The 23,796-nt window shown below is 38.0% G+C and overlaps 2 protein-coding genes across 5 annotated transcripts in view; one reads left to right on the top strand and one right to left on the bottom strand.

The window, feature by feature from the left end:
* The window catches only part of bcar3 (BCAR3 adaptor protein, NSP family member), a 69,803-nt gene extending 60,890 nt beyond the window's left edge, over window positions 1-8,913 (top strand). For all 3 annotated transcript variants that reach the window (XM_055046257.1, XM_055046266.1, XM_055046274.1), the window contains 11 exons: window positions 1,002-1,118; window positions 1,746-1,975; window positions 2,513-2,613; window positions 2,747-2,881; window positions 3,698-3,838; window positions 3,927-4,477; window positions 4,731-4,846; window positions 4,925-5,096; window positions 5,503-5,614; window positions 6,177-6,380; window positions 6,972-8,913. In XM_055046257.1, the coding sequence (XP_054902232.1) occupies window positions 1,002-1,118; window positions 1,746-1,975; window positions 2,513-2,613; window positions 2,747-2,881; window positions 3,698-3,838; window positions 3,927-4,477; window positions 4,731-4,846; window positions 4,925-5,096; window positions 5,503-5,614; window positions 6,177-6,380; window positions 6,972-7,150 (2,058 nt within the window). In that variant the 3' untranslated portion in view covers window positions 7,151-8,913. The remainder of the gene's footprint in view (window positions 1-1,001; window positions 1,119-1,745; window positions 1,976-2,512; window positions 2,614-2,746; window positions 2,882-3,697; window positions 3,839-3,926; window positions 4,478-4,730; window positions 4,847-4,924; window positions 5,097-5,502; window positions 5,615-6,176; window positions 6,381-6,971) is intronic.
* An 873-nt stretch (window positions 8,914-9,786) lies between these two features.
* The window catches only part of fnbp1l (formin binding protein 1-like), a 42,466-nt gene continuing 28,456 nt past the window's right edge, over window positions 9,787-23,796 (bottom strand). The window contains exons 10-16 of one of the 2 annotated variants that reach the window (XM_055046295.1): window positions 18,522-18,631; window positions 18,318-18,450; window positions 17,401-17,495; window positions 16,294-16,475; window positions 15,708-15,745; window positions 15,101-15,221; window positions 9,787-12,882 (exon numbers count right to left, since the gene is read on the bottom strand). In XM_055046295.1, the coding sequence (XP_054902270.1) occupies window positions 12,875-12,882; window positions 15,101-15,221; window positions 15,708-15,745; window positions 16,294-16,475; window positions 17,401-17,495; window positions 18,318-18,450; window positions 18,522-18,631 (687 nt within the window). In that variant the 3' untranslated portion in view covers window positions 9,787-12,874. Of the gene's footprint in view, window positions 15,222-15,707; window positions 15,746-16,293; window positions 16,476-17,400; window positions 17,496-18,317; window positions 18,451-18,521; window positions 18,632-23,796 lie in introns of both variants that reach the window. The other variant, XM_055046286.1, reaches the window with a different exon arrangement.

The following is a 23,796-nucleotide window of genomic DNA, read 5'->3' as shown; positions in this document are numbered from 1 at the left end:
TTCTCCTGCTGGATCTTGAAGCCGTTTCATCGTTTGGGTTTTTTTCTGTTTGACTTTGCAGGATTAAACAGACACACAAAAAAACCACAAACTGTTCTAAGTCCAAACGTTTTGCAACAGATTCCCAAATCTGGGACAAACTCAGGAGACATCTTGTCTTTCCAACTAAAAACGCTAAATTATTTTCTTCTTTTTATTCGCTCAGTCAGGGAAATGAGTCGGCAAATGTAATTTTTAACTTTTTTCTCAAAATTCAGATTTTTTTCCTTCAATCAGTTCAGATTTCATTGAGACCAAAAGTCCTAATTTTCAGTTTGATGTCAGAATTTATTTATTTTTAAGCAGCTCTAATCCTTTTTTCTGTTGCTCAGCAATAAATTAAATACAAAATATTTAATTTAAGCAAAGTTTTTTGTCTTAACTTTTTCTGCAATTTTATTCAGTTTATTTGATCAAGAAAATCTTTTAATTTATTACCAGTGACAAAATCTGAACTTTCTTCAAAATATATTTTGTCTTTTATCAACCCAATTAAAGCATACAAAAGTGTTTTATTTTTTTTCTGTAGTCACTAGATATTTGTGTCCCTAATGGCCACAATATCAAAATAAAACACTGATATAAAAAGAAAAATACTTTGTTTCGGATACATTAGAATTTAATTACAGAACTGATTTAAATTCTCATGATTAAAAATTACAAAAGTGAGTTTGTACCGTTCTTGAATTGAAGTAGGGGCCACACAAAATTGTTCCAAGGGCCACAAATGGCCCCCGGGCCACAGATTGGACCCCCTGTGTTAAGTGAACGTTCAAACATCATTCCAGCATTTTCCTAATGAAAGAAAACTCTCCTTGTTTCTCTCCAGCTTTAAGTCGTATTTCATCATTTATTTCATCATTTATTCTCTACAGATTCACGTTTTTGTTTTTCAGTCTCACGGCTTCAGATTTATCAGAGAAGCAGAAAAACAGGAGTCTGTTTGTGTTTGCCTGTTTCAGATGGTGATCCTGAATGAATCGTACTCCAGAGTGGAGTATCTGCTGGATCAGGAAGGGTTCGACAGCGTTCCTGCACTCATCAGGTTCTACGTTGGCAACAGAAAACCCGTCTCTCAGGTCGGCTTAACAAGCTACAAGTTGTTGTTTCTTCATAATTCATATCTTCAGTCTTGACCAGTTGATATTTATGTAATAAATGTGGAAGTGTTTAATAATTACACAGATTTCAACTGAATTAATTCCAGTTTTCTTTCACATACAAAAGTCTGAAAGTGGAACCTTTGTATTCATGTGTTTCTGGTACAGCATTAAAATCTGACGCACAAGTGACATCCGCTAACAACAAAAACTCTTTTCTTGGCTCATTGGGTTCATTTCTGCTTCAAAATCAAAATGATTGGACCGTTTGAAGCAAAGGAGTTAGCTTAGCAGCAGAGCTACTCAAGCTGGAAATACCATTTCAATGCTAAACATGTAGCAGGAATGCTAATGTTAGCATCCACCTTTGTAAGGCTTGAAACAGCTGAATAATCTAAATAAAAACAATAAATATTTTTCTTGTTCAGCTCATAAATGTTTATTCAATAGTTTTGCAGCAAAAGGGGTTTTTAAATTGAAGATCTTGCTTATTTTGTTGAATAAAATACGATTAATTGATAACAGGCCATGTAATTAAGTCGTAATTGATCCCTGCTGCTGGTTCTGATAGAGGAAATAAAAGCATAAATCTTCCTCCCCACTCAGGTTGTTGGTGCCATCATCTTCCAGCCGATCAACAGAGCGTTCCCGCTGCGCTACCTGGAGGAAAAGTACGGACTGTCGAGCAACCACAAGGAGGCGGGGCTGATGGCGCAGGAGAGGCGGAGCCAGAACCGCCTCAGCCTCAACATCACCAACGGTCACGACGGCGCGCACGGCGCCCACGACGGCCATCATGGCCAGGACAACGTCTTCGTCCGCGGCGCCCAGCTGAGGTCCGCGCACCACAAACTCACACAAACATGCAAATCTGACACCAAACCTCCAAATTCCTCCGTGGATTTAATTAGGTGTGTTTTATTTCCACTAAGTTGCTTCGTTTTAAAGTGTCGGCTGCGTTTAAGTAGCAGAGGCGATTCACTTTTTCTAGTGAGATGCTAAATACTCTCACCTTTTGTGTAAATTGCACAAATGTACGCTTCTCTGATGAACTCTGAACTCTGCTCCGGTTTTCCTGCTCCTTATATATGGAATGCCAGAAGGGCCAAAAATACCACAACATTTGATGTGTCTTTCTCACGCAAAGTATATTTCATTACACTTTACGTGGGACAAATTGAGGAAAACACTAAACTAAATGTTAACAGTATCTCTATATTTCTTGAGCTGCTTTGTAAAATATTCAATAGTTTTCTATTATTTTTTTATAGGTAGACTCAGTCAACTCATTTTCAACAGTCTACCGCTCCAGATGGAACCCAAAGGTCCTGACTCACATTTACATGTAACGTTTTATTTCCTCTTCCTGTCAGGGTGACGGATCGCTGCGGCAGTCAGCCAGCGAGTCTCAATCAGGTCCAGGAGAAGCGATGGCCCCTGAAGGCGCACCAATCCGAAAGCTTCCTGCCTCTGGGTAACAAATGAAAAGCATTAGTTAGCTTGCTCCACTTTGCATACACTGTATGAAACAAATTCATGTTAAATCCAATAAATGAGGCGTTATTAAACCAATTTTGTATAACTTTGGCATCTTTTTTGCTCCTTAGGAACCAAACAGCCGCCCCAGCAGTCCGCCGACCCGCTGCTCACCTGCCCCGGACCAAAGTCTCCGGTGTTTCGGACCGGCAGTGAGCCGGTCCTCAGCCCGTCAGCCCAGCGGAGATCTGCAGAACCTTTAGCAGGTGACGAGACAACTTTATACGAGCTCTTAATGAAGAAAATATATTTTTACTGTTTTAGTTTCATGCAGTAATGACAGTGTTTAAGCTTCGGCTCACAGATCTAAAACTGAAAAGCAGAAAACCAAAAGAAAACTCAAAACTCACTAGTTCCAAGAATAAGGATTTGCTGACACCATCCCTCGTTGAATTCGCTGTAATACAACTCCAGTCCGTTTGCCTAGAAAGTCCGGTTCAGTTTGAGTAGGTGTGAATGTGAATCAACCCATAAAGCTAACGCTAGTGCACCGACAAACCACGCTTTCGGTTCTGTTGGAAGTGATTCTGGTGCGATTTGAATCCATATGTAAAAGCCAAGTGGAAGAGAAACCGCTCCAAAAGCAGGAAGTGGCCTGCAGCGCAGGGCATTCTGGGTAAAAACAAGCTAAACAAACGCACGAGGCTAACGCTAGCGGGACAAATGACTTGTGGTCTCATAAGTCATTTGTTTACATTTGGTGAAGAAGGACGTTGCCTCAGTGTCTCCTTCAGAGGTTTTTGTGTCGTTTGCTTCAGTTGTTCTGGGTGCAGCGCCCCCACAGGCCAGGAGGGGAACAGCTTTTCTGTTTGCACAGTGCTGTTTGAAAATGTGTCAAATGTTGCAATATCAAACCCAAACTGAACCGAATCGACCAAAGAATCAAATGTGAGGACAATCAATTCACTTTAAGGCTGTAAAGTCTCCTGTGAGGGTTAATATATTGCTGTCAATTTAAATTTACTCTTGAAATTAAGTTGTGTGTTTTGTAGATAATAATATTAGTCTAAATGTCGCTGCAGGTCAAGCGATCCGTGGTTCCGACAGCCAGCTGTGTCCCAAACCACCGCCCAAACCGAGCAAAGTTCCCCTGACCCGGCTGGCCCTCAAGCCGCCCTCCAGCAGCTCTGGGGAAAACCCGGCTTCTTCCAGGAGGAGTGGAGGTGAGAGCTGGCTGTTTTCCCACATTCAGACCATTTATTCAGTATTTAAGTATAAAAATCAGAGGTGGACGTGTTTCTTCCTCTGCAGCTCCGCCGGTTCCTCCTGTGAAGCCCCAGAAGTTTCGACATTTTCCTCTTTCTGATTCCCGCGGTCCGTCCAGCTGCGTGGTTTCTCCTCCTGGAGCTGTCCAGTGTCCGGACTCGGAGCTGACATCAGGAAGGACGGAGCGGCTGCATCCGAGCCCAGCGGACCTCCGGTCCTACAGCCCACCGGAACCGGGCGGGGACCGCCGGACGTCGCAGAACCCGCCCACGTCGTGTAGCTATGTGGAGCGGCTGAAAACCGACGGCGAGGCGGCGGGCCAGAAAACGCTCGACAGAAGCTCCTACCACCACGCCATCGCCGCCTTGGAAAGCACGAGCGAGGAAGAGGAGGAGGAGGAAGAAAAGGCGAGGCGCGGGTTTCTGCGGCCGGTTCTGGAGACGGAGTCGGCGTTCAGGCCGACGGAGTTCGAATCCCGTCTGCTGCCGCCTGAAAACAAACCGCTGGAGATGGCGGTGCTGAAGAGAGCGAAGGAGCTGCTGCTGAGCCACGACCACCAGAGCATCGCCACACACCTGCTGCAGGCCGACTGCCAGGTACACACACCTCACACACCTCACACACACACACACACCTCACACACCTCACACACACCTCACCCACCTCGTACACACACCTCACCCACCTCACACACACACACACACACACCTCACACACACCTACTGAAGGTGTGTGTGAGGTGTGTGAGTTTTTGTGGCGTCAAATTTACCCAACAAACTCGACGTCGATGTTTTTCCACTGAGATGAAATAGAACTGAGTTTCCTGTATGAACTGTCGTTGCTGCTCAGGTGGCGCGGATCCTGGGAGTGACTCCTCAGGTCAAAGGTCGGATGGGCGTCGGCTCGGGCCTGGAGCTGGTGACGCTGCCGCACGGCCGCCGGCTGAGGCTGGACCTGATGGAACGGTAACCACGGCTACCGCGGCGCCTTGTTTTATCGGTTTTATGTCGGCATCAGATCACAAACCCGAATCCGTCGCCCAGGCACCACACCATGGCGATAGGCGTCGCCGTGGATATTCTGGGATGCACCGGCAGCGTGGAGGAGCGGGCGTCCACCCTGAACCGCATCATCCTGGTCGCCGTGGAGCTGAAGGACGCGGTGGGCGATCTGTTCGCCTTCGCCGCCGTCATGAAGGCTCTGGACATGCAGCAGGTAGCAGAAACACCACAGCATGACGCCACAAAATAAAATGTTGCTTTCCATGGTGAGGATTTTAAATTTCCTTAAAGCTCATCAATAATTCATGATTTAAAATCATCATCCAGTTCATTCCAGTTTCAGGCCGATAACCAAAACGCGACTTTATTCGGCTAATTTCAAACTTTTGAAACTCAAAAATTTCTAAACTTAATGTCAAAATTAAAATGTGATAAATTAGATTTTGTTTTAACTTTTTGAAATGACAAATTGTCTTGATTTTGTAGATTTCTGTGATTTATCTCAAAATGTCTGAGTCTTTTGGAGGAAACTTCGATCCGTCTGTGGTCGCGTGAGACTCTAGGGGGCGCCGACACACGAAGCATTTCCTCTGAGTTGCTGTTTGATGTTTCTGGTGCAGATCAGCCGCCTGGAGGAAACCTGGACGGCTCTCCGGAGGAACTTCACGCAGACCGCCATCAGCTACGAGAAAATCCTCAAACCTTTCTACAAGAGTCTGTATGAAGGAGAAGGTAAGAGGAGGCCAGAAAAGCTCTGCTGGAAAAGTGTTTTCTGCTCTGATTGATGCAGAAAAAACGAGTTTTAACGGAGATCCGTCACTCCACTTTAACTTTTTGCTGGTTTTTGTTCTTCCATCTGAGTTTCTACTGTTCCTAAAAACAGTCCCAAATCTCTGCAAACAAGTTCAAGTGTTTTTCACAAGCCTACTGATCAGTGGGCTGCTGCCTTGCAACCCCAGGGGACTTCTTTCCGTTTCTTAGCGACTCACGCTGAGCTCCAGCACATTTGGTCAGCTAGTTTTACTGATGTACAATGGCTGCTGGAAAAGACAAGAGTTTTCTTGTCTTACCATCTAGAAACTACGTGCTGCATTCTCGTTGGTTGTGCAGGAGGCCCCATTTCTGCTTTTCAAAGATGTACGGTTGTATACTTGCAGTCATTGTCACCATGTTTTGTGTCAAGATGTAATGAAAGCATTTGTGTCACCATAGATCTACCCTAACCTGTTCACAGTAGCATCATGGGTCACACATGAATACGGAACATTTTCAGGACCTAAACTTTCTCTTCCAGCCTCCTGTCCGTCTGTGGTCTGCATCCCTCTCCTCCTGCCTCTGCTCACCCTGATGGAGCGACCGTCAACCTCGCCCGAAGGGGTGGAGCTCTGGGAAACCAGCGACCAAGGATGTGACATCATGCTGCGCCACCTGGAGGCGGCGCGTGACGTTGCCAACAACGCTCAGAGCTACACGGCCAACGCAGAGAAGATCCTGGAAGGTAAATAAAGTTAAAGTCCTAGCTCCATTTACCTGAGTCAGGTTCCTACACACCTTCAAACCTTTGTGCAGCACAAATCCTTTTAAACATGCTGATAAAAACGTTTGCACAGTGGAAGCATATCATTAAAATGATGTTGTTTTTTATCAGTCTCTTTAAAATGATAGCGGCACATATTAACATTTTTGCAGCACAGACAGCAAATATTTGACACCAATTTTGTTAGATTTGGGTAACGACTGGGGAGCTGGTCGACCTTCTGACCATCAAACTTTAAGAACCTTCAGAGCAAAAGGAGCACAATTAACATTTTTGCAGCACAATGAACATTTTTGCAGCACGATGAACATTTTTGTACAAACGTAGCCAAGTTGATTAACACCAAATTTGTTCGACTTGAAGAACGTGGAAGGTTTTATGACATCGGAAACATTTATGAGTATCTTTAAAATTATAACATCAGAAATGAAAACATTTTTGCGGCACAAACCTAACACAAACGTTTGACACCAATTTTATTAGATTTGAAGTAATTTTGAGGCGTTTTATTTTCCGACTTCCTTCGACTTGTTTCTGTTTTTGTCTCTTCAGGGTTTCAGTTCGACGAAGATCTGCTGGAAGTTTTTAAAACAGACTTCCAGCTGCGGCTGCTTTGGGGGAGCCGCGGAGCAGCCGTCAACCAATCAGATCGCTACAACAAGTTCAACCTCATCCTCACAGCATTGTCCAGGAAACTGGAGCCTGCAACCAAAACACAACTAACTAACTAACTAACTAACTAATTAACTAACTAAATGACTAAATGACCAACTGACTTGGACTCAAAACGGTGCAAAGCCTCAAATGTTTTCAGCCACAAGCAGCTCAAAACAAAAAAAACATGTTAGTCTGTTTAAAGTGAGTTCAGTAATCTGGTCAGTTTTATTTAATCCAGTATTAAATATTTACCACAACGTCTTCAGAGGAAATACTGCATTAATACTGAAACTATGAAGATTTGTTCTAAACGGGTTAAAATAGAAACTGATGCAGTCTATGGAACATATCACAAACGTATGGAAGAGTGATCCTGCCAAAATTGGCAATGAATATAGAAGTAAATAAATGGTTCAATAAAATAATTTTGCCAAAAGTTGCATCCAAAATATAAAATATAAAAACTTTCCTGGCTTATTTTATTATTGTGTGCTATTATTTTCAACAATATTAATTAAACTTTATGACCAGCAATTATAATTTTCAGTCTTAATTTCAATCTTATTGTACTATCAGTTTAATTTATTTCATTATTTATTTGTTCTTTCTTAAGATATTTTAAAATTTGCTGTAATTTTTTCTTACATTTGATTTATTTTCTCCTTTAACATTGCATCTTTGCATTTTCCCTTCTATATTCACAGTTTATTTTCCTTGTTATATTTTTTCTTCTAATGTTAAATTACTACTGTTGAAAATGACAAATATTAGCTTATGTTACAGTGCCCAATCAAATAAATGGGAAAGTTATTTTTTATGCAATACTTGGCACAATAATTACTTTATCAAGCTATTTATGTATTTATTTCTGTGTTTATTATGAATTTTGGCAGGGTCAGTCCCCCATAGAAAGAACTAGAGCTACAGACAATGCACTGAGAAACAGAATGTTTATTTTCTGCAGAAAAGCTCGGATCACACGGCCAGAATAACGTCTAACTCACCAACAAAACCATCAGACATAAACCAAGAGGTGAAATTTCACAAAAATGAACAGAAAACCAAATTATTGTTAAATCTTAAATGTCTAATTCTATTATAAGTTAAGTTGATATAATGCAAACTGTCTGAGGGTGGATGATGTGCTGGCACGTCGAAATCAACGTTTCCTGTCGATTTTATTTACTTTTCTCAAAACTTTGCTTGATAAAAATGTTAAAGTGCAGAATACACTGGACAGGACCGGTCCGATATTACACGACGGGTCTTTATTTTGCATTAATCTGCTAAATTACCCATTTAAAACACAACTTTTACAGAGCTAAGATGCGAGTAAACTCATTTCTTTTTGCAAAATTCCCCAAAAAGTATTAGAAATTTTCATCTCTTGGCTAAAATATGAGCCCTGACTGTGCAAATAAATGGGCAGATAAACATCTGAAATCCACTTGATGTTGATCAACAGAATCAAAAAATTAAAAAGATTAATTTCTCAGTTTTTCTTCTTTAAATTTAGTGTACAACTATACTGTTAGTGGATAAAAATGAAGTAGCGACGCAGTGGAAATGGCTGTCAGCTGTGTTTTTATAAAGTATGGAGCCAAAAAAAGGTAATTTTTTTTTTTTTTAAAGTCAGAACTGAACAAAAAAATCACGTTTCTATGAAGATTTTATTTAATTTACTAAAAATAAAATCACTAAAATGCATTGTGATATTAAAGTTGTACATATTTAAACATTTTATTAGACTGTAAATATTTTAAGACTGTAAAAAAAGTTGATTTTAATGTTTATATTATGAATGTAGGAAATGTAATAAATATGATTTATGATCTAACGCATCTGGTTTCCATGAATTGTTGCATGACAACTTTTTTGCTTTTACACAAAATATTCTCATGGTTTTATGTTTGTTTTATTAGAGCGACATTTTCAACAAGGAAAAGGAAAATTATGTTCGACAACATTCAAGGAAAATAAAAAATGTGCACAATATGGAGCAAGAAGTGTAGCCATGGTTACAACATACGGAGAACAGATTTACATTTTTCTGCGGCTTCTGGGTTTAATTACTGGAAAAAAGTTTTAAATGTTCTGAACGACAGATCGGAGCCATCGTAGTTACAAAAACTTGGAAGTAAATTTCACCCAAACAAAATGTCAGAATTGTTATTAAAAAAAGTTAGAAATTCTCTAAAATTTCAAAGCTAATCAAAAAAACTGAAATTTTCACATTCGTGTCAAATTTTTTCTAGAAAAAAGATTTTTAAATTTGAAGTCACAAATTTGCTAAAATAAACCAAATATTTTAAATATATATTTTTAGAGAAAAAAAAGGAAAATGTAGATTCAAAAATTTGAAATGTTTTACTTTTGAAACTGAAATTTCCACTTTATTTTCTCAAAATTTTCAACTTTTCACACAGAAATTTTGCTTTTTCTTTGAAATTTCTGAGATAAATCTCAAAATTAGATTTTTTTCTCTCATTATCAATTTCTGATATTTCCATTTCTTTCACACAATTTTTTTACTTTTGAAACTTAAATTTTTCCCAAAAATTTCAAGAAAATTTCTGAGATTAACCTAAAAATTTCTGTATATTTTGGTGATAATTTCCTCCCGTTTTTCTATTTTTCTATCTAAAATATCTCTCAACATGCCGAGTCTCAAAGTTTTCACAGGATTTTGGAGAAAAAACTGAACCAGACAGAGAATTTGTCGGGTTTATTGCAGGATCACGATCACAGTGGCTTCCAGTACAAGAACTTACTGTAAGTTTACACCTTTGAAACAAAAATTTAATGTTTCTCCAAAAACACTAGAAAGAAAACAACATTTTCTTCTTTCAGGTTTTTATGAAGAATATTTCCTGCTTCTTTTTTTTTTCTTTCACACAACAAAAACTTGGAAATCTTTGGACTTAATTGTTTTGCGAACAGTTGGAAGACATTTAGGTCAGGAATGTTTTATAAGATATTAAAACACAAAAGTTTTAAAAATGACTTAGGAGAGCAGGTTTCACTGCAGGCTTCTAGCAGGCAGTAGTGGGTTTTAGTGTCCTAACTACGGTGTCTGTGGAGGGAGCTAAAGATTAGGGTGATGATACGGAGGACATCCAACTTTAAAGATAATCGAAGTTGAAACTAGAAATGCACCGATTGCAGTTTTCTGGCCTGATGATTCAGATTTTGTACCAATTTGCCTGAAAAGTTGCCAAGTATCCCAACAAAATTTCAAAGTCGTCCATCTTTGTTTGGGGCAAACGCTGACCTCCCAAAGTTCATGAAATCATTACTAAAAAAAAACCCTGCAATGTTTCATTTTTTTCCACTCATTTTTGACAAGGGCATAAATATTTAGCATAATGTACTTTTTTAATACATATAAACTAAAAACTTTTTTTCCCTATGATTTAAGACAAATGTCTTGATGAATCGAGATGCTAACTTGACAGGGGCGTGAAAAACTTTGAGCTAAAAGATGAAGTGTCTTAAATTTTATGAAAAATATTCTATTACATGTTGTGACAGTTTTATGAGACAGAAAAACTGAAAAAAAATTGAGTTCCTGTTTTCTCCCAGTGCCAACTAGGAACAACCAATCAGAATCAGGAGGTGGGGCTTATTGCTGTCAATCACAGCCCTTACGCTCTGCTACCTTACAGCTTCTTCCTGATAGTTTTCCTCCTACTTGTTTCTTTGCCATTAGCACATTGATCAGCGAGTACATGAGTTGATTGACAGCGCTACGTCCCGCCTCCTGGCTCTGATTGGTTGTTTTTGGTGAATTTCTTCAGACGGCAGTAGCAGTTCAGGGAGGAGGTTGATGTTTTTACAGATCATCTGTCTCAAACTGTCAGAACATAACAGTTTGAACAAATATGGAAAAAAATAAAAAAATTAATGCAAGTTACATACTTTAAGTGTACAAAGTAAGTAAGGAAACACAAAGTTATTGCTTAAGTTGCAACAATATGCATTAAATTAATCCATCCGGCTGCAGAAACTGACATTTGTAATTCGCTTCATTCTGCGAAAAGTCAGAAGAATATTGTAAAATGATTTCCAGGCTGATTTACTTAAATGTTGAAGAAAGGTTAAAGTTTGCATAAAGGCAACAGAGAAGCTAATTTAAGCCCTGATTAGAGATACGGAGGCTGTGAAGTGACAAAAATAAGAAGGTTGGAGTTAGAACATCTACAGGGTCATAATGCACATTTCACAGCTTCGTCATAGAAACAGAATCACGGCCGGCTGCTGGCTGGAGATTATTCCTCAAACGCCTGAAGCCTTCATTCGTGTCTCAGACGTCATGAATCAAAGATCTAAACAAATCATGCAAAAATAAAGTGTTTTGAATAAAAAGAGTACAAAACAAGTATTTCTTTTGTTTGCCTAGTGGTTATTCAAAAGAACAAAAATCACTTCATTCATTCATTCATCAGGTTCAAACGCTGTTTCAGGGCAAAGTGCATCTCTTCAAACCGTGTAACCTCCAAGGAACAACACAATCACCGTGGAAACACATTCAGCATGACACAGATGTTTATATGTACAAATAATTCAACAGATTAAAAAAAAAGAGCATGACGCATGTAACACGGACGGATTTTTGGCCTACTTGGCTTTCCGTACATGATGCGCGTGTCGAAACATTCACAAACAAACTGATGCTGAGAGTCCAGGAGGGCGAAAGCTGAAGCCAGGTGGCTGATGGGAAATGTAGTGTGTAAAAATTTGTCAACGACAAAAACAACATGAAGGTTTTCTAAGGCTGAAGTCCAGCTGCTCCGGCGAAGGAAAGGCCGCCCCCTGCTGGTCGACTGGAGCAACGACATCCGAGAAGGGAAAGGCAAAGACAGAGAGGAAGAGGAGGAGGAGGAAGGTTGGGTTTTCACCTGAGTCCTGCTGTCTGTCTAATGATGTCTGAGAAGTTACAAACATTTAATAAATCATGCTTCATTAGGACATGACAACGTGGCGATTAACGGAAACATCAAAAATGGCGTCAAAAACATGCGACTTGGTGAGGATGAAGGCAGGCATGAGGAGCAGAGTGGCTCAGGCAGGCAGGCAGGCAGACATCACCAACAGAGCACAGATGACGACAGGAGACAGATGGAGCACAGCAGCACTGATGGTGTTAGCAAACAGACCGAGACGGCTCAAACAAAGTCCGGGCGCTGCTGGGATTCAACATGGCTCTCTGCTAAATAGTCAGATATACAGAAGAAGATTAGGGCCACTACAAAAATAATTATTATCATTCTGAATTTAATCTCAGGATCTTGACATTAAATTCAGAATTCTGAGATTAAATTCAGAATAATTTCTTTCAGTGATCCTGATCTTCTCCTGTACAGAGGAGACTCTGGTTATTTTTGGCCTGTCAGAGGAAAGGTCGATCAGAAACGTACAAACGCTGCTCTATGTTTTAAAGGTGGCGCAGCTCGTTTTTTTAAATGTTTCTGCACTTTCAGCTCAATTCCAGTTGTAAAATTACAAAATAAAAGCTGTTTTAATGAGAAAAAAGCTTCGACAGAGACTCAGTCCATTTGATCACCCGTCTCGTAATTTCATGCTGATGCGTTAAAAGACGAACTGTGAGAGCGAATCAGGATGCAACTGAACGAAAACAAAGATGGCGTCGTTAATGAAACCTCTCTGACTTTCTGCTGATTATGGAAAACACAGAAACATGCAGGGCCTCCTTCTCCCCGCCCCTCCCAGCCTCCACCAATCATTATCAGCGTGAGCCCTCCACCAGCCAATCAAATCGCCCGGCCACTCTGCAGCCCTCAGGAACCTGCAGCCACGAAGAGGAGAGAAACCATTATAAAAATAAACAGAAACGCACTTAAAAACTTCAACACAGAGAGAAACTTGTGTTTAACATAAAAAATAAAAACGTTCATAGAAACTTAAGTTTTCTGCGACAATAGCTGTGTTTCCATTGACCAGATAAATGCACAATTTGACATTTCGAAAATAAATTTGCTTAATGGAAACAAGCCCAAAAAAAAAAATTATTATTTGAACAAAAGGTTTTGCACTAAAATTAGGTGGTTTTACAGAAATTAATGTATTTCATAAAACTGCATATGTGATTCCAATTCACATATGAATCACATGATCAACAACAGGATGTTTCTACTGCCGGAAAACACAAAGACGACGATAACAGGAAGTGTTATTGTGGGATTTCATTGCATTTCTTATTTAATTTAAGCATTTCAATCGCAAAATTTATATATAATTTTTTTCAATATTTGCTGAATATTGGCAAAGTTTTGCACACATTTGTAATGGAAACGCAGCTACAGCTGGGTTGTCAAACACTAAAGCACCACATTTTCTTTCAAATATTTTAATTTTAATTTGTTTACGTCAAACAGACAATAAAAGCTTGGATTTGGAATGAACCAAAAAGAAACACACAGCAGAATAAACTGAATTATTGAAATAATCCTGCAGACTTCATACAAATATCCTCCTTACTAAACATGAAAGTAGATCCTAAAAGATGCTTTTCTTCCTGCCACCAAATCCCACCAAACCACCAGGTTAAATCTTTGTGTTTGTTAATTTAATTTTTATGCACAAATTGTGCAAAAAAAACAAGAAAACATAACAAAAATGTTCTCACACATTTTCTAGTTTTTGGAATTTGAAAAATAAAATTTCTCCCCAGAAAATGATTTCATAAATCTGATGTTTTTCAGTTGGTGGCCAGAAAATCCAACACCTTTCCTGTCAGCGAACACATCATCTATAAACATATGGTGCTGATGACACCACTTTTCAGTGTGGAAGTTGTCACTGAAGGAAGAAAACTTAAAGACCTGAGTGTAATTTGTTTCAAATTAAGTCAGAGGAAACAATAAGGTTCCATTTATAAGAATAGAAATATCTGCAATTTGCTGCTAGAAAGTGAGAGAGAGCAGGACTTTGACAACAGGAAGGCTGAACACTTTTTAAAAACATTTCTGCAGGGACATTTTCTGGATTTGGGAATCTCAAAGTTTCCCACAATATTCTTATGTAATCCTGAGTAATTCTGCTAATTGCTAATAAGAAACCAACTAATTTGTTAATTCAAAGTAACAAAACTTTTCAGTGAAATTTGTGACATAACCTAATAATAACTTTTCACAGCAGGAAAGAGAAAAACTGTTTTCATATCTTCTCGTCTTATAATTATTAATAAGAAACACGATTCAGTTTAATTCTTCAAACCTTTACAAAAAAATGGATTTTAGAAATTGGCAACAAAATTCTGATCAGTAAATTTCTACAAATATTTGATGGAGTATTGAGGAGTAATATCCTCATTTGTAATTTTTTCCCCTCATTTTCCTAGTTGTGTCATTACAACTTTATTCTCATAATATTTTGAATTTATTATTTTTTTTCTGAACCCAACTCTAAAACTCCTTTTGTTCAATTATTAATAACCACCAAGAGAAAGTATCTAAAACTTTTAAATGTTGTTAATTGTTGTAGTTATTGGTTTTAGCTGCAGAAACTCTGCAAATCTAAAAATAAAATTAATTTTCCTAAAACTTTGCAGGTGTAAGCAGCTCAGTTTATGGTGGGAATTGTTTGGAGGAAGAAAAGCACAAAATGTCATCTTAATATACTTTTTTCTTCTTCTTAAAAAACTGCATGAAATGAACTTTTGTGCATAAAAACGGCATTAATGAAGACAAACCGACAGGATGGCACAAACAACAAAAAAAAAGTGCAAAAATGCACAAAAAACCCACAAAAAGAGCTTAAAATCATGGAGTTTGATTGTTTCATCCAAAAAAATTAAATAAAAAGTTTCTAATATGTTACATAAAGTTGAGTAAAATAATCTGATTGATTCTGAGCTCAGCAGGTTTGTCCCGGTTTCCCCTCCCAGCACCGGTCCTGGGGACGGACGGCGTTTGGATGCCGCGGCGTCAAGCTGACGCTAAAAGGCAAACATGGAGGCAATGACAGACAGGAGGCGGCGGCGCCTCAGATGTACGTCACGGCACCTTTGCTGTTTTTCTCGATGGTGATTTCTACGTAGGAAGTGGGAATGTAGCCTTCCTCGCCGCTCTGCTTCCTCGCCCGCGTCCAGCCGTCGCCTTTGTCCTCTTCGATGATGTACAGCACCTGCAACAGACAACCCAACATGGCCGCTGTGAGCAGAAAAGTGGCAGAAATAAACATTCAATCTTTCAATGTTTCATTGCAGTAAAACGTAAACAAGGCGTCCAGTTTGAACCCAACTGGAATAAAGCCAATTATTCCAGAGTTTGATAGTTATTTTTACTTGAGTTTTTGACTAAATGTACATTTAGGAGTATTTTTATTACGCTGTACTTTCTACTTTTACTAGAATAATTTTATTATGAAGTATCTCTACCTTTACTTGAGCAAAATTTCTGGATTTTCGACCCACTGAATGAAAAACAAACATAGCTGTGTGGTTTTTCTGTAAATAATAAAAAAAATCTTGAAATAAATGTTGCGTTTTTGCAGGGACAAAAGTCACTTTAATGCTCTGAAGGCGGGCCAAAAAGCGGCATGCGTGTTGTTTAACAGACGACCACCTGGTGGCGCCATTGCTTCAAAAAGCAAAGAACTGATGAACATTACCTCATCCTCTGCCATCGTCAGCGTCCCCTCATTCTGACCTACAAAACAAAGAAACACATCATCAGAAATAACAGCTTTCTAAACATTCAAACATTTAAACTCCCAAGTCTGAAAAGAAAAAGCAAAGCTGAAAAACAAACTTTGTGGTGCCTAAATAAGCTTTTATTTAATTTATCAAACTTGGTGAGTGTTTTGAAAAAAAAGATTACTCAAATAACTTGCCTTCTAAGCCATAACACTAAGCCATAACACTATATTTGGTAAATGAAAATAAAACATTCTTCTTACTCCTTACTCCAGTTTTATCTTTCACTCATTAATAAAGTTAAATAAAGTAAAAGAGAGCAACTAAACATGACACAATTCACCATTTTAAAGTGCAACTTAGCTTAGCTTAGCCATAGCTTATTCAGGGCAGATTGAGCAAACAGAAGAAATAGTAAAATACACACATTATCCTTCTTAACCATAAACATAAAAAGCACTAAACTACCTACAAACTTCCACCGATCCGCTTCCTGAATAACATATTACTCAGAAAACGGCCGCGCCCCCTGGTGGCGAAGCTAAGCACTGCACCAGTTACCGTGGAAGGAGTAGAGCGCCTTGCAGTGGCCGATGACGGGCAGCGGGTCGTCGTCGTCGAACTCGTCGTCGAACTCGTGCGGGTCGTGGTTGGGTTGTGCCGGCTGCGCGGGGCGGTGCTGCGGCGTCTGATGCGGCGTCTGATGCTCCTGGCTGGTGTCGTCGTTGTAGCTGCCCTCGGGGCTGATGGGAAATAAATACAAACAACAGCAGGAGAGCAGATCATGAATGTTCTTAAATGGTCGGTTGTTCCAGAATGTTCTGATAACAAATAGCATTAATAATTAGCTGCGTGTGCATTTATAAATACTGAACATATTTTATTTAAATATTTGTCTTTGTGATTTACGTTGTTAATGCTCCATCTTAACACTTGACTCCATTCAATTACACAATAAAAAGATTTAGAAACATCTACTTTTAATTTAAATGGATTTATTCAAATATTTCTACTCAAATCAAATCCTTCAAATTAAACGTGAGGAAAAGAGGAATAAAGTCTAAATCTAAATCAAAAGCAGTAAATTGGCTCTTTTTATACTGACCAGTTTATAGGACTGAAACAAATAATCAGATTAATTGTGATCAATCGATTATTGAAATAATCGTCAACTAGTTTAGTGAGCAATCACCAAAAAATATTTTTCATTTAACAGTTTAAACCTTTTTATACTGTATTAGAAATACATTAAAAGATGCAAAAAATAAATAATTCACATAATTTATCAAATAATAAACATTTTAATATGTGATCATTTATAGCAAAGGAGGATAAAAATCTCCAAACATTAATGATCAATACGACTGATCTGATTCACTCAACAATAATTGGGTAGAAAATGTGCTGAATAAAACATTTTTTGAACCGATTGAAGCTGAAACAGTTTTGAGTTTTGATGTAGAACATAAAGGTTTTTTGTTATCTTAAAATAAAAAATGATTACAATTTTGTACAGTTTTGATTAATTACTGCTCTGACTTGTTTTTCAGCAAATTGCCTATTTTTTTGAGTTTGTAAACTCCAGTTAACGATTAATTGATTCCTAAATTAGTTGACGATTATTTAACTAATTGACCGATTGGCCGTGGCAGAGTGGCGGCTGGTCACCTCTCCCTGCCGTGAGGCGTGTGATGGTGGTTGTCTGCGCTGTGTCGTCGGTCTCCTCTGGAGCTCTGCTTCCCCTCCACCTCCGACAGCCACGTCTGTAAAGAGAGCCACGAAAAGACCAGGAATGATTCAGGACGATCCGTTTGTTCGCCGATGACAACGTCAATAATAACACAATAAATTAATACGAGCTCAGGCATTTTCATTTGTATTATTTATTATTTTTCCCTTTCTACCAAAAACTGGATGATTAAAAGCTTCATTTTGGTGTTTTGGTCTCAACTCGCTCTTATTTTGAAGGACAGTTTTGTTTATACAGACTTCATAATGCATTTCATCTGTTGATTTGTTTATTTTGGATATGTAAAAAGTATTCCGGTTCCAGTGTTAAATGTTCATTAGAAATTAAAGTTTACTGATTGTTGAGAATGTGTTCTTGATTATTTCTACTCTCAAGTTACAGGAAAATGGTCTCAAAACAACATTATTCTTTATTGCAATAACTTTCGGGGAGGTCTGCACCGATTGTAGTTTTCAGGCCGATCACCAATTACCAATTTTTTTAAAAAGCCTTCTTATTTTTGCCGCTACTATTCTTTTTGTCTGAAATCAGAAATATTGTCACTAAATATAGCAAAGAAAGTCACTGAGTTGGTAACAGTGGGTGACTGTTGATAAGTGAAAATGTTCAGACATGACCTGGTGGGCCAGTCAAACCTCTCAGAGCAGAGCAGAGAAGGACAAAGGCTGATTTTTATACATGCTCTAAGGAAGATAAGATCGGTGGATAAGACCGGCTGCACATATAAGCATCGGCCGATCGTCAATATTCCAAAATTAAGGAAATCATCCAGGAAGTAAATGGGTGCATCCCTATTGTTTAGGAGAACTTATCACCCAGAAAAAAACCGTCACACCTCATTTTTGTGTATTTCTGATCGCAGCTTCTGGATGTTGCAGTTGGTCTCAGAGATTTTGGGCTGCAGGCTGTTGGGATCGCCCATCTGCGGGTTCTTCTCGTACACGTCCTTCATCTTGTTCAAGGCGTCCCTGACAGAAACAAACAGGTTCAGCAGCCAGACACGCAGCTCTTCCTGACGCCTCGGCCGGCGACCTCTCACCTCTGATCCGTTTCCTTCTGCAGCTCCCGGTTCAGTTCGTCGATCTTCTGCTGCAACCGCTTTCTCCTCTGCTCAGGAGGCAAGTGGCTGAAATCCTCCAGAGACGGAACCTGAAAACACAATTAGGACAAAATCACAGAAAACGCTGCAGGCATTGTTAGTGTGTGCACACAGGAACACACCGATCCACTTTTTCACTTCTGATACCGATATCTAAGGTTTAGTTTGAGCCAAACAGATACAGAAACCGAGTTGACTTAAAGTGTAAATTAAAAAAAAAAAAAACATAAATGTGCTTTATTTGGTAACACTAAAATACACTAATAGTTTCAGAAGTTTGGTTAAAACAAATTAAAACACGTAAAAATGTCTTTAATTTGTTCCATCAGGACAGTTAGGAGGAGAACAGCCAATGTAACAAAGAGGTGTCCAAACTTTCTGCAACATGGGCCAAATGTACGGAGTGCTGAGACTGTCAAGAAGCTTAAATGTTAGTGATCCATTTTTATTCTTTGGCATTTGAATCAAGCACTTATGAAGTACAGTTGAACTTTGTTTTAAATACAAATATGCTTTCATTTAAACACATTTATGTTTTGTTCTTTATGTTATCTTGATTTATGGAGTTGAATTGCACAGCACTTTGAGATCAAGAGAAAAGAGAAAAATTATAAATGATGCAAGTGGAAATTATTGCGCTTGTAATTTATTATGTGATTAAATTGATTCACTGACTTTTTACTTGATCATTTGTTTATTTTATTTATTTACTTATTTTTCCATAAATTGTATGGACTACTTTTAGTCTCAAGAAAAAAAAAGACTTTCATATAGTGACACCCTCGACCAATACATCAAATTAAAGGAAAAGTAGAGAAAATGGTTAGTAACAGATGAATACTTTGTGTTGTATCTGACATTTTAGTCAGAAGATTTCTGTTTGTATGCTGTCATTTTATCCTAATTGAAAGAAAAGGTAAAAGTTTTTGAAACCAAATTTGTCTCAATAATGTGTCACACAAAATCAAACCAGGAGTTGCAAATGGCCTCCATGCCGCACTTTGGACACCCTTGTAGTAAAGTTTCATAATGCAAATCTCCTTTATAGGTGAATAAAGTCTTATTTCTGCAAATTATTGTTTTAGTTTGACACATAAAACACTTTCTGTGTCTGTTTCACAGGGGAACTAGTCTAGCTGAAAAGGTGCAGCAGCTACTGAATCTGTAGCTCTACTGGCGTTGTGTCGACACTAATGGAGTTCCTACTGCTGGGTCTCTACTGGCGTTGTGTCGACACTAATGGAGTTCCTACTGCTGGGTCTCTACTGGCGTTGTGTCGACACTAATGGAGTTCCTACTGCTGGGTCTCTACTGGCGTTGTGTCGACGCTAATGGAGTTCCTACTGCTGGGTCTCTACTGGCGTTGTGTCGACGCTAATGGAGTTCCTACTGCTTTACACACCAACACACTGACTTACCATCTTGGCCGACCACTGAGCATTAACCGTTAAAGTAAGAAAAGAAACATTCAATTAGAGATGTAGTAATAATAATTGGGCTTAATCGATTAAAAATGATTAATCGATCAATTTAAATAATAGTCAACAAATGTAGTGATCGGTTAATCATTAACTAGTCAAAAACATGCCATTTTCTACCCAGAACATTTCAAGGGCCAGTTTTAGCTTCACTTGATTCAAATTGTGTTAAATAATCAATTAATCCAAAAATTAATTAATACATCAGCTGTAATAAGCCAAGCAGAGACGGCTGAGCTTTTCTAGCTGCAGATTCATCCTTTCCTTCAGCGTTTATGACATGAATGTTGTTAATATTTGGGTATAAAAATATTTTCTTATTTTAAAAATATTTATTTTCTTATTTTAATAAAGGAACTGAATTATTTGTTTATTTGCATATTTTTATGTACTTCTGATTTTGTGTAAAAAAGGTTAACATGGATCATTAAAAACAATAAATCTTTGTTGTTGACATGTTTAGTGTTTGTTCAATAATTAAGCAGCAAAAAAACCCATTTTGAAATGAAACCGTTTCTTATTTTCTCACTAATTTATAGTTTCTGATTATAATGCTATTAATAATGACAGATCCTGTAATTAATTTGATTAAAAATCATAATCAAGTTCCACCTGTAGCAAATACATTGTTAGAAATATTTGTGTATCTAATAACGTTATATTTCAGAAGCAGAGTGCATCATTGTTTTGCTTTGACTTTAAATAAAACCAGATAAAACATGTATTTTTCTTTTAATTCAGTGGGGGTTTTTATACTCAAGATTATATTACCTGAAGTATTAATATACTTTATAAAATACTTATTTGCTAATTAGTTGAGATAAATATAATAAAAGCTTTTCAGATTGGAATAAAACTATTTTTTGCAGCCATGAAAATCAGCCAGTCCCAGATTTCATTCACCAGTTAATGTTGAACCATCTGAGGCTCAAAGCTGTTTTCTCAGCTCTCAGACGTGTGAGCGCACACAAACAGAACCGCAGACTGAAGCCAAACCAGCATCTTTAAAAAAATGTGGGTCCGTTTGTTTGTTTATCGCCTCTCCACATGCACCAGCGAACCAAAAACACAGCAAACATCAACCCAAAAACCAGCAACACACCGTCAACCACCAGGGATCCGCGGCTCTGACCGGAGCAAACCTCCGTCTTCCAGACAAGAATCACACAAGAACAACAAAATGAATCAAAAGGAAGAGAGGAAAACAAACAAAAAACAAGATGTCTGCAAGCTGTTGGCTTTTGTGACATTTTTGTCATTTTGGCTCCGTTGAACAAATTTATTTTCAGTAATAAGAACAGGATTTGTTTCATTTTCTTTCAAAACGTTTATCAAAGTTAGTAAAGTTTAATAAATTAAATAAAAGCTGATTGAGTGCATCATTTCAGCATATAAAAAGTAAAACACTTTCTGTTGTGCTTTACATTTTCCACTGTAAGAAAATTACAATTTAAAAGTCTCCAAATTTGTATCATTTTTTTAATTGGGCCACACAAAATCAGTCCAAGGGCCACCACTGGCCCCCTGACCGCACTTTGGACACCCCCGTATTAAACCATCATAATTCAGTTTAAAATGTCAAAACATTTGAGACGTTTTATAGAAAATCGGAACCTTTTCTTGCAGACATCCTGAAAAGAAACGATAGAAAAAACTGAAAACAGAAATAAAAACTCATGGACACATCTTGTCTCACCGCTCTCCTCAAACTTCTTATGTTCTGAGGGATTCTGGGAACTGTAGTCTTAACCTCAGACAGACAGTGGCTTACAAGGTCGGAGCTGAAGCGCAACGTGGGGAAGAATTGGGAGGCGGACCGATGATGATAATGATGATGATGATGGGAGGAAGAAGGTGGCGGAGGAGGAAGAAAGGATGGGGACTGAACAGGAAGTCAGAACAAAACAGCTGTTAGCTTTCACTTCCGTTGTTTAGATATGTGGGAGTGAAAACAGAAACACTCCAGAAAGTTCCACTACGCTCTTCATTTTTGGTAAATCTCCTCCCTACACCTGAATTACAACATAAATGTTATCAATGTTTTGGTTATCAAATGTTAAAATGTCTGAAATGCCTCAACATGAAGTGTGTTTCTTCAGTAGCTGCGTTTTCATTAACCATAAAATTCCGTAAATTTTAATTCTGAAAATAAATTTGATCAATAAAAACAACAATTTTGAAGAAATCTAGACTTTTTCAATTAAAAGTTTTTGCATCAGTGTATTTTGCAAAACTGCAATAAAAAAACAAACGAGTCATGATGAACAACAGGACATTACTACTGGTGGAAATGCCAAAGAAAATGACAGGAAGTGATAGGAGGATGATACCACTGCATGTCAAAATTACTCACATGTGATTTTGATTGCATTTATTTAATGGAAGCACTGCAATTACAAAATTCTTTTTTTTACTAGTAGAATATCTACAAAGTTTTGGGCATATTTGTAATGGAAACCCAGCTACTGATCTTAAAGCTACGACATTTTGATTTAGGAAAATAAATAATTCTCAATCAGACCACCATGGATGTGGGTCGCACATGGACATAAAAATTTCAATTCAAATTTGGGTCATATTTTATAGTTAAAGTAGGGAGAAATTATAAACCAGAAGGCGGAAAAGGCTCCCAAAGAGCAACATTGCAGTCTCTCCAGTTTTTCTGAGAATCTGAGATCACAGAAATTCACGCAAAGTCAACAGATCCCTGCATTTTTTCACTCCAACATAATTGTTAATTTATGGCAAATTTTTTCCAAAAATGGTGAAAACATTGGGCTGATGTGATGCTAACTCCAACCTGCAGGAGGCAGCATTTCCTCTGCTGCCTTTGCCTTAGCTGATGTCAAGTGATGGATGTCGTGATTAAGAAGTTATTTAAAGACAAACAGAAAATATGTCTGCTTGATATTTTCTTTTCCCCACTTATCTTCTATAGGTATGTTTTGGAAATAGTTTAATATTTAACATATTTCAAAAGTTGCTCCAATGTTTTGATTGCACAACAAAATTAAATAATTCACAAAATAATAGCAAAATCCCGAAAAGTTCTTGATACGTAATTAGAATTTTTTTTAAAAACTCCAACTTAAAAAAATATGGAAAATAAAAATAAAATGATAAATAAATTTCTGTTGATTTGAAAGTGATTATTTAACCTCATCACTGTCCAAACAGTGTTTCTGATAACATACAAAACAACAGAAATTAAAGGTATCTAACTGTATTTCAGTGAGAGATTAGGCTACTGTACTACAAACAATTTATTTTAAAGCTTTTAACTAATTTCTTTTATCAGGATTGCTGATAAGATACTATATATTTCAAATTAAAAATATTTTCAAGTCAGATAAAGTTTAGATCCGGACTGGTTTTCTGTTTCCAAATTTCTAAACCCCAGCTTCAATTTCAATCCCAGAGAATCGTAATCTGTCCTTAAAGCTGGCGCGAGTGTTGAGCAAACTGCTCCATGTACACAAACACACGCCCCATCTATCAAACAAATTGCTGATACCATGAAGCAGCTGGTTGGTTAAACATGAACCAAGTGCAGGAGGTTGATCAGTGACCAACGGCGTGCTTCAGCAGAGGGTCAGGGTCCAAAAACGGCAGCAGACTGGAAAGTATGGCTATAAAACTGGAAAAATCATTTAAAAATAACTCCAAAACTGAACAGGAAGTTGGTTACAGTGGAAGTAAAACATAAATGCAACATTTTCTCAAGGAAAGTCACTGAG

The sequence above is a fragment of the Poeciliopsis prolifica genome, unplaced genomic scaffold (assembly GCF_027474105.1).
Source record: "Poeciliopsis prolifica strain line A6 unplaced genomic scaffold, Auburn_PproV2 SCAFFOLD002, whole genome shotgun sequence".
Taxonomy (NCBI): Eukaryota; Metazoa; Chordata; class Actinopteri; order Cyprinodontiformes; family Poeciliidae; genus Poeciliopsis; species Poeciliopsis prolifica.
This window is presented reverse-complemented; position numbering and strand designations above follow the sequence as displayed.